Source organism: Colossoma macropomum, unplaced genomic scaffold (genome assembly GCF_904425465.1).
Source record: "Colossoma macropomum unplaced genomic scaffold, Colossoma_macropomum, whole genome shotgun sequence".
Lineage (NCBI taxonomy): Eukaryota > Metazoa > Chordata > Actinopteri > Characiformes > Serrasalmidae > Colossoma > Colossoma macropomum.
Window position 1 is genome coordinate 3,841,550 of NW_023496051.1, and position 14,240 is coordinate 3,855,789.

Genomic DNA, 14,240 nt, shown 5'->3' on the forward strand with positions numbered 1-14,240 from the left:
TAGCTTCTTAGACAGTATCCTTCTTAAACTGCCGCTCTGTAATGGAACTGAATGCAGTCCAGCAGCGACGTTGACGTGCCTGGCTGGACCCAACGCTGGTTGAAGGTACCTTCATCACAAAGCTGCCTCCTAAGGCACTGTTCTCATGAGATGGGCGGCAAAGCACGCTCAGACAACTCATGCTGCTTAGCCCTCGGAGGCTTATGGAATGATTCCTGTATCCTGTTATACAGGGACTAAAACTGTCAAACAAGATAACTACACTCAAAATGACAGAATAAAAAATGTTTAATGGTTCTTAAACCAGAATGCATTAATACATCATTACATTGCATAGTGGTTAAAGGACAGTAAGACTTCCTGCTACCTCTGGAAAAGAGCACCTCTACACACCCACACACCATTTGAAAAACAAAATCCATAACAAAACCATGCACTTTTAATCAAAAGTAAACAGCGAGAAGGTAAAGTTGGCCAATGTCAGATTTGGTACGATTTCACCAGAAACAGATCTTAATCCCTCAGTAGCAGCTATGGCAGCACTTCCATTGTATCAAGCCTTCTCTAAATTACTGGAATGACATTTTTCACCATAATTATTCGACCTTCAGCCTGAGAAGACCATTGCACATGTTCCACTTGGAAGCTCCTAACTCCAAGACCACCTGAATTGAGTACAAGAACTCCCTAGGTTAGTTACAAGGGCTTTTCTCATTATCATAATTACAATATGATAAAATCACATCAATGTTAAAATATCACAATACAGATTGTTTTGAACAAACCGAATACAAAGTGTCGTTCACTTTCAAAAAGTTACTATTACAAGCACAGCATAAATGTAGTTTTCATTTATTCTCAATTGCTTTGGCACAAATCTCAACACATCTGATTTGCATAACAGTTCACACCCCTGTAACAGCAGATGGTTCTGCATAAAATCACAGCCAAACACTGTGGCACCCATTTTCTTATCACTCGTACACAATACTGGTCAAGGGTCAAGATACAGGTCTGACTTGAAACTTGCCTTTTAAATTTCTATTATTTCCCTATTCAAAACTACTATAGGCACTCAGCACAGGAGAAATACTGGAACGTCATGGCGTCGTCATATGTGCAAGATTACAGCCAGTGTGTCCCAATTCGGGGGCTGGATCCTTCGAAGGACACGGTCTACGAAGGCGTGTCCTTCAAAGGCTGCTTAGACCCGTGAAGGCTGAACCAAGTTTTTTAAAGTTCTTTAAAGACAGAGCCACAGTTATTTATTTTTTCCTTTTTTTTTCATGTATTAGAGCTGGACATGCCTTACCGCCGGATGAGATTGTTTTTTTTGTTCTTTTTTTACATTTGTATCGTTAGCTCTTCGCCTCAGTTTAAACCTAATACTTATATTTAAAAGTGTACTCGTCACCTGCTGTTCGCTTCTCTCTTGATGCCGCCGTTTTCCTGAATCCTCCCCGGCACGCAATGAGCCTCGGGATATGTTGGCTAGTGAAGGATCCACCCGTCGGATCCTTCATTGCCATGGAAAAGAAGGACACATTTCTCGGCCGAATATGAAGGAGCCTTCGAAATGGGACAGCCTAGTCGCGGATATGAGTCCTATTTCAAATGCAGCCTCTGAAGGACGCAGCCCCTGAATTGGGACGCAGCCCCTGAATTGAGACGCACTGTGTGGTTTTGGCTTGTGAAACTGTTGTGAAAATATGAAGCGCAAGAAGTATGTTAAAGCAACTGAGAACGTTCAATAATCGTGTCTTAACTTGTCCACTGTCTTCAGGAGGACGTCCTTTAGACCATAGTTAAGCACAGCCACTGAAAAAGACAAGAAAAGAGACAGAGAAAGAGAGGGAGGATGTGTAAATGAACCACAGACATTTCCATTGTGTTGATCTGTGAAACGTCTGTGTCTGACTAACCTGAGTCAAGTCCACCTCTATGGAGCCGCTGTTGTGTGCGTCAATCTTCTTAAACATTCCTGAATTTGAGAAGAAAGGAAATACAAATGTACAATAAATACGATATTTATCGTTATGGTGAAAAGTTCAAGCCTTTCTTTGCATGTCACGTTTATCGTCAGTACTTAAAAACTTTTCAACTGCACGTTTATCACAAAGAGAGCGTTATTAGTCCTGTTAACTGCCTTTGTGCAGTGAAGTATGTGAATAAATTAAAAATCAAATAACTGGATTTGTGGTTTTTTGATAATATTTTTGGAAATGTGGAGCTACTTTGAATGTCCCAGCTTACCAGATGCCAAAAAATAAATAATAAGACTTGATATGTATAAACTTCCTGAAGTGTCATGATATGTTTTTGCCACATTGCCCCATTTTTCAAGATATTATACATGTTTAAGACAAAGTGAAATGCCACTCAATAAAGTGATCTTTATTGCTTGTTATTATCTACTGAGAGGTACTGAACGGAATCCCACTCACGGAACATCATCTCCAGACGCATGAGGCAGGCCACGAAGTCATCGAAGTCAATGGTGAGGTTTGAATCAGCATAGCGTGCCACTAACAGCTGGAAGATGGTATCATTCAGGCAGAATCCTGTTGAAGGAGAAAAGATTATATATGTGTGTGTGTGTGTGTGTGTGTGTGTGTCTATCTATCTATCTATCTATCTATCTATCTATCTATCCATCCATCTCTCTCTCTCTCTCTCTCTCTCTCTCTATCTATCTATCTAAATGCCCAAACATACTTGGGGAAAAAAGGAATAACTGTACAGGACCAATGAAAAATTGTACTTTACTTTTAATGCAACTTAATATACTTTTTTCCCCCAAGTATTTTTGGGCTGAACAATGGCAAAAATGGAGATGGAGAGGTTTTGTTCTGGCATACTGACAGCAGTAAAAAAAAAATAAATAAATAAATAAATAAATAAATAAATATATATATATATATATATATATATATATATATATATATATTATTCAGTCCATTTTAAATGAGCTTTGGCCCAGAGAAGATGGCAGCATTTCTGGATCGTGTTGACATATGGCTTCTTCTTTGCATGATACAGCTTTAACTTGCGTTTGTGGATTGCACGGTGAACAGTGTTCACAGACGATGACTTCTGGAGGTGTTTCTGAGCTCAGGCAGTGATTTCCAGTACAGAATCAGGCCTGTTTTTAATGCAGTGCTGCCCGAGGGCCTGAAGATCATGAGCATCCAATATTGACCGTCGGCCTTGTCCCTTGTGTACAGGGATTTCTCCAGATTCTCTGAATCTTTTGATGATATTCTGTACTGTAGATGGTGGGATTTCCAAAGTCTTCACAATTTTACATTAAGGAAAATTTTTCTGAAATTTTTCCACAATTTTTAGACGCAGTTTTTCGCAGATTGGTGAACCTCTGCCCATATCTGCTTCTGAGAGCCTCTCTAAAATGCTCTTTTTTTTTTACTCAGTCATGTTGCAAATTGCTCCTCCAGCTGTTTTTTTATTAGTACCACTTGCTTCTCCAGCCTTCTGCTGCCCCTGCCCCAACTTTTTTGAGATGTGTTGCTGCCATCAAGTTCTAAATAAATATTTTTCATGATATGGTAAAATGTCTCACTTTCAACATCTGATATGTGTTCTATGTTCTATTGTGAATAAAATGTGTGTCTATGAGATTTACAAATCATTGCATTCTGTTTTTATTTACATTTATTTACACTTTACACAGCATCCCAACTTTTTTGAAATAATGGTTGCACTTTATGCAATATAATCAGTATTAAGCTTATTAAACTTGGTACTTTGAAATTGGTGCGCCAGTCTGTTAAATGTATTGTTCAATACCTGTGGAAATTAAAGTGAGAGGCTCGTATTGACCATTACAGTATATAACAGTGTATGGAGACAGGTTGGTGTAATATTATGTATGTATTCCTGTACCCTAGGCCTTCCTTCCTTCCTTCCTTCCTTTCTTCTTCTGACTGACTCAGCTTGATGTAAGTAGCAAAAAGCTGTGTGTGTGTACCAACTGAGTGTGTGAATGGTGGTCATGTGATGGATATGGGCCAACACTTGACTCACCCGCTTCCTTCAGTGCCAAACGCAACTCTGGAGTGCTGATAGTCCCAGAATTATCCAAGTCGTTCTTCTTGTAGATTCCCTATAAGGGACAACAAAAAACACGTTTATTACAACTATTAGTTGTAAAACTGCACAGGAGCTATAAGGCTAATGTAGCTAACAAGTTACTTGCAGTAGTCACAGCCACCCTGAAGCCTGAATTTTGCCTCTATGTTTTTCCAATTTCATTGATGTATCAACATGTGAGGACTTTGCAAGACACTAACTGACAGGATAGGCTACCTTTACTTGTTATCAATGTTAGCATGATAGCTTAAGTTCAAAACTAGAGAAAAAAAAACTTCAGACATGGAACTGGAGACTGATTAAACGATTATCCGTTAACCGCAAAAGAAACTTGTTCATCAATTGTTCATTAATGCTATCAATTAAACAATGGTAACTTTATTTCATTTCCAATAAACAACAGCTCCTATTTGAACGGGTGGGTTTATCATTCAAGTCAAGCAACCTGTTTGAACTGCATTGGAGTTCTGAATTTGAACTGGTTCAGCTAATAGGCCTACTAAAAATGAAAAACAGCTAGAAATTATAGACAAGAACTACTAAAATGATGGACCACACTGAAAGACGACTACTTTGTCCATGATAAGAAAGTGCGATGTACGGCAGTGTGAGGAAATCACACATCTGTGTGAAAAATGATAGAGAAGCGCATGGTGGACGATGACTGCTTTCGAGAGCTACTGAGGTACACTGAGGGCTAGCTAGCAACTCAGGCTAACAATAAGTGGTAAATCCTTTGCAACTTTATGTAATATAAAACTTCCAAACAGCCCAAATAGTCCTGAACATACAGTAGTCAGCCCCTCGGCTTGAAACAGTAGATGTGTGTGTGTTCGTAAGTGTATATAAAGGATTTTACCATGGCTTCTAATACGGCTCAGCCAATCAGGTTTCAGAACCAAAAATATGCATTTTATAACTGATATTCTGATGGGTCGGGTTCTTGGTTTTAGGCTTGCCAGTTAATGATTAATCGCCGTCTAATGCCAGTTGGTCATCAGTCAAACAAATTTGACAAAATTTCATTCACTACACCAACAACATGCGGGTCTGGAGCCTCATGCGGCTCTTTTACTGCCCTGTTGTGGCTCCACAGCAGAATTAGATTGTAGATTAAAAATAAAATAATCCTCCTTTATAGTAAAATAAAGCTCTGCTGATTGTTCAACACAGTTTAATGGTCTTAAACTCTGGAGTTAATGTAGAACTGCTTATTCACCCTTTAACCCTGAAGATCAACGCAGACTGCTGGTCACCATAGCAACACAGACAACACCTAGCTAACGGAAAGGCAAAGAGAAAGATTTAAGACGAACTTCGATAATTTGGAGACGAATTAACTTTTTGCATTTATAATCACTCCAGTTGGTTTCCTGATACGTTTCATCTGCAATGAGAAACTGACAAACACTAAAAAGTCACGAAGCTGAAGTCAGCCTCTCGTTTAAATTTTCAAAAATTTCGTCCAAGAAGCTGGCGAATGAGTGGCGACTCCAGCCTCATAAAAAAATCAAACGTTGAGAGATATTTTACAAGAAACTCTTCTACTTTTGTGTTAATCTAATTTTTTTGCCAACCTACCGCTTTAACCAAAGATATTCATCTCCTAATAAAAAAGCAGTTCAAGCACTAAAAGAATGATGATCTAGAATTTGTTTCACAACCTAATCAACATCACAGCACAGCTAATTAAAGAGCTGGTTTGAAATCAGTGCATTTACATTAATATAGACCTTCAGAGCAGAAAAGCTTGTTCACCAGCTAGAAAGCTACAAAAACACTTTCTGTGCCTGGATTTGTCCCTGTTTATTCAGTATGTCGGACTCTGTATCAGTGCTTTGTGTGTCTTACCAAGTATTTCTGCACTTTCTTCCACAACGTAGCGAACTCGCCCAGGCCCAGCTTCCCATCACCGCTGTCCTGAGTGTGAGTCAAGGGAAACATTGAATATGACCAGATATATGGGCTTCAACACCAATTAGTCATAACATTATGACCACCTCCTTGTTTCTACGCTCATTGTCCATTTTATCAGCTCCACTTACTATATAGGTGCACTTTGTAGTTCTACAGTTACAGACTGTAGTCCATCTGTTTCTCTGATACTTTGTTAGCCCCCTGTGGTAGTGGTGTGTTAGTGTGTGTTGTGCTGGTCCGAGTGGATCAGACACAGCAGTGCTGCTGGAGGTTTTAAACACTGTGTCCACTCACTGTCCACTCTGTTAGACACTCCTACCTTGTCAGTCCACCTTGTAGATGTAAAGTCAGAGACGATAGCTCATCTGCTGCTGCACAGTTTGTGTTGGTCATCCTCTAGTCCTTCATCAGTGGTCACAGGACGCTGCCCACAGGACGCTGTTGGCTGGATATTTTTGGTTGGTGGACTATTCTCAGTCCAGCAGTGACACTGAGGTGTTTAAAAACTCCAGCAGCACTGCTGTGTCTGATCCACTCAGACCAGCACATACCCAACATACAATTCAGTAACATTTCAACAACATTTGTCAGTTTTCTCTTTTTAGATCACGACGTGTGAAATAACTTCCCTCTGACTCACTTTCTTCTCTGACTGCTGTTTCTCGCCTCGTCCCTCCCCTGTGTGTGCATCACTCTCTCGAGTCTCAGTGCTGAACATAATGCACAGATCTGATTGGCTGAGCAGCGTCATGTGTGATATTTACAACGCATGCGATTGGTCTGTGAGTCTCCTGGGCCACTAAAGCTACCGTAAAGGCTGGAAAAGTTACGCTGATTAAAATAGGACCACCCCATCGAAATGAAATAATTCTCCAGAGTTTCTTGGTTACAGGTCCGGGTCCGCATAGGACAACATCTGGGTCCGGAATCGGACCATGGTCCGCCTATTAGTGACCTCTGATCTACATGATTCATGTGACATATCATTAAAACTGGTGAATTTCAACAAAAGGTGGAGAGTTTGCATGTAATCCTGCTAGTAATCACCCTGTTTTTCTGTCGTACCTGTAATCTAATTACTGTCTTTTTTCCTGTAACGGAATATTTTTACGATTTTTTCTATCCTGATTACGCAACACTGTTACATGTATTCCGTTACTACCCAACACTTGTCTTTGTTCATGCAACCGGATAGAATCAAATCTCGTGATGCAGCTTCACTGCAGTCATTCTCTAGTCAAAGTTCTGTTTTAGAAGAAGTGGTTGAAAAAAATTGCATGCAATATATATTTTAATGCATTTTTGTTGTAATAAAGTGTGTGTGTGTGGGGGAGGAAGCATATCCTAATAAAAAGTGGGTGTGTAGGAGTTCAATTTGCTCCGTTGCTCAAGTACCTACACAGAAATGTACACTCACGCACTTGGGAGAACCTGGAGAACCTGTTGACGACTCAATAAATCATGGGCTTGGTCTCAGTTTATGGCAGCTGCCATAATGGCCACAAGCAAGACACATGCGGCCAAGCAGAACAGCCCTTCAAAGCATAATACTGCATGTTTACGAACAGCTGAAAGGATACGTCCATGAGATTGACCAAGATCCGACAAGTGTCCAAGCTGAAGCCGTCTGTCTTAATGTCAGTTCCTAGAAGAGAGAAAAAAAGAAAGCAGTCAGGTGAGACGGAATCCTTTCATGCTCTGTTCAAGGCAAGATGAAAAGAGCATACATACGTTTCGCAATAATCTTGTTTAAGATCGTCTTGAGCTCCGCAGCAGAAATCAGCATATCCTGGAGGGGAGAGGCGGATGAGTCATTTCAACAGTATACACCCAAAAATTATGACATGGTTAAAAAAATAAAAGCAGGAAAGATTGACTAGGAAAAGCTGGTGCAAATCATGTTCTTGTGCTTTAATAACATGCAATTTTGGGTTAACATTAATTGCAAGTTTAACATTAACACGTTAAAGTTAACTCTCCTAGGATCCCCAATGAAAAAACCCTGTTCGGATTTTTTTCTCTGGTCGTGTTTGGATTGGATTATTTAATCAGGTGGATAAAAACTCACACGATAAAACTCACACGTCCAGTCGGCAATAACGTTACTGAAGGAAGGGTCAGTTCAGGGCTTTAATTTCTACTGACTTTGTTGTTTGCGTCACACATGGTCATATGATCACACTCCATTTGTGTGAAAAGTTGATGACATTGTCGGGACCGAGAGCTACCCCCTTCAGCCCCAGGCCTTGGATTCTGACTGAACACTTACACTAATAACTATTTTAACTTAAAGTTCTCAAAAAGTATCAAAATAGAAAGATGCTGAGTTCAAACGGCAAGTGGTCTCTGGAGACCCGACTGCAAAATACAATGTCCGAACAGCGCTTTTTATACCCTTTATCTGGGGTGGTATGATGTCACCCCATCCTTCTTTTTAGTTTTGATGTTCCATTTAGTCTCCATTAGATACAAAACCCCTTCATTACTTAGCCCCCCTTATTTCCCAATGGTGTACAACACTCCTTTTGAAAAAGCTGGTTTCATCCAATTCACACAAGTCCAGCCCATCCTACAAGGATCATTCTTATATAATATCAAACGAGTTCACAAAGTTCACTCAGACACCTGCATGTAAGTTCCGGGAGGTCACTAAGCTGGAATGCACAGTCTATGGCCTATTGCTTTTCGTAAGGCTACGTTCACATTACCAGGTTGAAGTGTCACAAATCTGATTTTTTGTCCTAATGTGTTTTCAGGGCTGTGTGGACACACAAATCTGATCTTTTCAAATCCGAAGACACTTTCATATGTATCCTAGATCGGATACATATCCAATTCGTGGCCATGCGACCTTAATGTGACGCTCAGATCGGAATTCAGGTGCTTTTTTTTACACTGCACGTGCGCCATCATTCAGCGTTACCATGGCAGCAGCGCCGAACAGAAGTTAAAGCCTGTAAACGGTGGAAAAGCAGCTCATCTCACCTTTTTCTCCTTCGTCTCGCTCTAATAATGAAGCTGAGAGCTGATCAGAGTTAATTATCTTCTCAGTGAAGCTCGTTCTGCTTGTTAGTTTGTGCTGATGATGAACGTGATTCATTCACGTGACGTTACTGAGTAGGATGAGCTCATGAGGGTCATTTCAGGACGCCGGTTCATCACATTAATGACAGATTTGAGTCACTTACCTAAACGACCATCGTGTCGGAGAGATCGGATTAGAGCAATGAGGCTGGTAATGTGAACGTAGCCTATGTTATCCCATTCGTGAGAAATTAGTTCTACCACCAAGATCAAGTAAATGATTCCAAAGCATCCACTGTTTCCTGATTTGGAAAATGTTTAATATGGATATGCACGCTAAAGACTAAATAAAGTGACAGTGATCAAAGAACTATGCCTGGAAAATCCACCAAATAGAAATGTGATTTTATTAGAAATTTATCAGAACACTGGTAAAAAAAAACAGTAATAATTCGGTCTGTAATTCTCACAAATAGTTGCTGTAAAAGAGGAAAATACACCAGGACATCAAACAGGACTCTGAATAGAGCTTCTGATTATTTCTCACTTTTAGCTCATTGAAAAAGTAGAGAAATTCGGACAAAACTCCATCCATACCACATCTGAGCTTCTTAACAGAAGAGGACTGATTTCATTATGAACTGAATTTGACAGAAAGTTATTTTGGAATGTTTTATTTTCTTTTTATGCTTAAGTTGCATGACTGACCATGTATTGGTCTGAATGCCACTGCTGAGTCTCTGTTACCTTTAACCTTAGTCCACATGACTAACCATCAGTGCAATGCTGACCCTCGTCTAGCTCTGTACTCGAAACAGTTATTGATTGGAGGGCTTAATTCTGTGTCTGCTGGCTACAACAGAGGTGAATCATTAACAACTGCATTGTATAAAGCTTGTTTGTCATAACTGTCCACTTAGGGTGGGACTTGAGAGCTTCCAGTATCCTGTGGCCTCCTGACTCTCTCTGTTGGGCAGAGATGTGAAACACTGTGCATGTGCTGTAATGTGTACAGGTACATTTTTGCCATGTTTGTTTGATATTTTTGAAAAACACTGATGGAAAAGTCTTACTGTACTATGGTTACAGGAGGAGATTTTGAATCTTACACTCATCTGGCTGAAGACATTAGACATTAGAATTAGACATTAGAATTAGACAAGCAAGAGTTCTACAGATATTTACAAATTAGGCATTATAATAACAAAGTGAAACTGAAAATTACTCATATACCCCAAAGATAATCTGATGTGGGCTTCTACTAATATCTACAAGCTGAAGGATAATAACTGATTTCAAATTTATAAACACAGTAGTATTCAAATAACCAAAGGAGACTATAACCTATAGACCATCATCTGTAAAATAAAATGGGAAAAAGGATGTAACATATTAGTCTTGGACGAAGACTGGGATAACTTCTGCAGATGGACAGTTTTAACATCATATTCAAGATTATTAAGAGAATTTATTTGGAAAATTTAAATTGGAATTGGAAAAAGAAGAGCTCTCATCGACAAAGGAAGTCACCAGGGACAGTGTTGGAGACGGTGTGGTACTCAAATGGCTGATATTTTTCATATTTTTTGGGGATGTCCAGTAATTCTGTCTTTTTGGCAAGAGACTGGAAATGCTATTGGGGACCTATTTGGAATTATGTATTTTATGTGAGTCTTCATGGGTGAATCTTTATTTTGGGAAAAATTCTCCAGTTAGTAGGGAAGAATGATAAATACCTGCCTAAAATATTATTGGTAGCTAGTAAAAAGGCCATAAGTGGATGCAGCAGTGGCTTGAAATTGTCCATGAAATTTACTCAATGGAAAGACTTACATTTATGTTACAACTCAGGATGGAATGTTTTACAAAATACTGGAAGAAATGGATCCTAAAATACCCCAGTAGGGGAACTAGTGTGAGCAATTAAGAAGATATCACTGCTGTCAGAAGAAAACCTCGTGTCTCCAAATTGGTAACTTTACAGGAGAAGGAAAAAACCTCCTTTACTTTTAATGTAAGTCAATAGAACCAGTCATTTTGGGCCGTTTATTTTGGTCCATTCTTAATGATATTTACACATAATATAAAGGGCAGTCATTTTCAAATTATGTCAAAAACTGAAAAACGACAAAAAATGGAGATATGAGGTTTCCTTCCGACAGCAGTGATTTATAAATGGTAATATGTAGGCATTTTTATATTATGCATTACTGTGTAGCCCTTGATGTTTGTAAAAGAGTCCTGGAGGATTTGGATACTTAAACCAAACACAATGTAAATAAAATGCAAAACGAAACTCATAATGTAACTGTTTTAAACAATGTAGTCATAAGTACATATACGTTAATGTTAAACGCACTAACATCGAAGGTGTTGTACTTACAGGTCCTGCAAGCTTTGCAAACAGACTCCTGAAGCCGGCGTCCACTTCACTGTCTGAAACAGTTTCCTGGAAACAAACGGTTCAAGCTTGTTTACAGCCATGTAAGGCGAAGCAATTTCTTGCGTTTATATGTGGTTGTATATAAAGTTTGGGCAATCCTGGTCAAATGATGCCTTTTGTGGTGTGAATAAGTGAACACAGACCACAGAGAACATAATTCTGCACATTTTAATATAATAATGTTTTATTATATTTTTGTATTTATATTTATTTTTATAAAACAAAGAGTTTCGGTCCTAAAATATGATTGGCCGAGCCACATTTGAAGCCTATGACAAATCCACGATATACCCACATCTATGACCACCTCACAACAACTGAACTCTATCACTGCGCCATGTCATGAAAATCCCTTCTGCTGTTAATGGATTAATCTTTGACTCTAATGCTGAGCACACGGAGCACCGAGTGAACTGATGAAGTAAGAACCTGTTTTTGTTTTAAACTGAGGCCTGAAAACTTATTTTCTTATCTAGAACTGGGCTGGTCAGCTAGCTAACAGGCTAAAAGATAGTTTACAGCCTAAACAGCTCCGTTACTAATATTACAAGCTTGAATTGAAGCACTTACAATATGATTAACTGCAAAACAGCAGCATAAAAGAATCTCAGCTTAATGGCTTACATGCCTTTAATGTCCGTGTTTCAGTCAGAAGTAGTATCAAACCCAGGCTGAATCCCAAATGGCTCTGTACTCCCTAGCTAAATAGTGTGCGCTGTAAGTTTTGAAATTCTAGCTACTGCAGCCAAATAATGCACTGTTTGTTGAGTATGAATGTGGATGAATCCCAAATGACTATATTTTAGCAATATTTTGCATTGCTGTGCTGCAGGAGTCAGTATTCAAATTCTTACGTAGTGCACTATGTAGAGGGGCGCCTACACTTTGGCAGAAGACGACTCGATGGTAATTTGCTGGCCAAAAAGTATGTATAAAGCAAAGGTTTTTGCAGTAAACAGTGCCGTGTTATGATATGTTCATTGTAATACAAAAAAAAAATGTAAAAGTTGAAATTATCACAGTAAACAATGTTGGGCGGCTCAACGTTCTTCTCCTCATTCAATGGTCCACGGTTGCTTGTCGACGATACTTTAAAGAAACTACCTTTCTTGGCGGAATACTTGTTTATGTTGATTATTAATAACAAATAATTTTCTAAAACATTGTACAGTTTAAAGTATTTTATGTTGGCCTCCACTTTGCATTGTGCCTAAGAACCCCCCTTTCCTGTGGTAAAATCGCAGTAACGCACGGCCCCTCATGGCTTATTGCTTTAGGTTTATTTGCTAAATTTAAAATGTATCCTGTGCAAAAATGTTGCCACATTTTATATTTTGTTTTATTTTTCTCAATTTGTTAAACTCAAATGAAGAGAAATTAACTACATTTAAATTAAAAAAACTAAAATAAAATAAAAGCATTAAAATGCCATATTTATGCTTGTTCACTGTTAACTAATTTTCACTTCAACAAAACATGTAATTTGACCAGAGGCACTCAAACTTTTGCATATGACTGCACAGCACATTGCATGAAACTTTAAAACCACATAAAAAAAAAAAAAGAAGTGTCACAAGTGGAATATAGTACAGTTACAGACTGTTAGTACAGAATTGATCAGCCCACCTCTATACAATGCATCACTGGTCAGTTTCTGACCACAAGAGCGCTGCTGAGCAGCTATTATGTGGGCGGTGGCCCAATCTCAGCACAGCGATGACACTGACATGATAGTGGCATGGCAGCACATGTGGCTCGCTAACTGTACTCTAAAAGGTAGAGGTTTCTAAAGACCAGGCAGAAACTACGCCAATTAGCCAAAACATTATGACCATATATATTGTTGGTCCTCCATGTGCAACCAAAACAGCTCCAATTGGCCAAGGCATGGACTCTCCAAGACCTCCGAAGGTGCCCTGTTGTATCTGGCACCAAGACGTTAGTAGCAGACACTTTAAATTCTGTAAGTTGAGAGGTGGAACCTCTGCAGATCAGACTTGCTATTCCAGTACATCCCAAAGATGCTCGATCGGACTGAGATGTGGGGAATTTGGAGGGCAAAACCTTGAACTCTTTGTCACGTTTCCTAAACCACTTGCGAACGATGTGTGCAGTGTGGCAGGGTGCTGAAAGGGGCTACTGCCAGCAGGAAACGCCACTGCCATGAAGGTACCTGTTCCACAACAATGTTTCGGTTGGTGGCACATGTCAAACTGATGTCCACATGAATGCCCAGAACATCACATTCCCTTCACTGGCTTGTCGTCTTTCCACAGTGCATCTTGGTGCCATCACTTCCCCAGGTAAAGAAAATGGGACTCACTGGACCAGGCAACCTTCTTCCATTGCTCCAAGATCTAGTTCTGACATTCTTGCGCCCACTGTAGGTGCTTTCGATGGTGGACAGGGCTTAGCTTGGGCACTCTGACTGGTCTGCGTCTACGCAGCCACATATGCAGCAGGGTGCAATGCACCAACACACTCCAGAAGAGGGCCTTATGAACCCAACACCCTTTACCGTTGTTGGCAGGTACTCGCCACTGCTAACTGGGAGCGCCCCACAAGCCTTGCCACTCTGACCCAGTCATCTGGCCATCATAGTAGCTCATTCAAAAAGATTCACCCGATTTCAAAGCGCAATATTTTTGCAATCGTTAGGCGCCTAGGAACCAATCACAATCTAATTGAAAGACAGGGTCATAGAGTTTCTGACTGTCAGTTTAAGATGGCCCCCATCAGTCTGCGAGGA

At 39.7% G+C, this 14,240-nt stretch overlaps 1 protein-coding gene across 1 annotated transcript in view; it reads right to left on the reverse strand.

Moving 5' to 3' along the window:
* Window positions 1–270: 270 nt before the first annotated feature.
* The window catches only part of LOC118804599 (calpain-2 catalytic subunit-like), a 41,054-nt gene continuing 27,084 nt past the window's right edge, over window positions 271–14,240 (reverse strand). The window contains exons 14-21 of the mRNA XM_036565136.1: window positions 11,432–11,497; window positions 7,756–7,813; window positions 7,605–7,669; window positions 5,959–6,027; window positions 4,042–4,120; window positions 2,445–2,561; window positions 1,923–1,981; window positions 271–1,818 (exon numbers count right to left, since the gene is read on the reverse strand). Coding sequence (XP_036421029.1) covers window positions 1,795–1,818; window positions 1,923–1,981; window positions 2,445–2,561; window positions 4,042–4,120; window positions 5,959–6,027; window positions 7,605–7,669; window positions 7,756–7,813; window positions 11,432–11,497 — 537 coding nt within the window. The 3' untranslated portion in view covers window positions 271–1,794. The remainder of the gene's footprint in view (window positions 1,819–1,922; window positions 1,982–2,444; window positions 2,562–4,041; window positions 4,121–5,958; window positions 6,028–7,604; window positions 7,670–7,755; window positions 7,814–11,431; window positions 11,498–14,240) is intronic.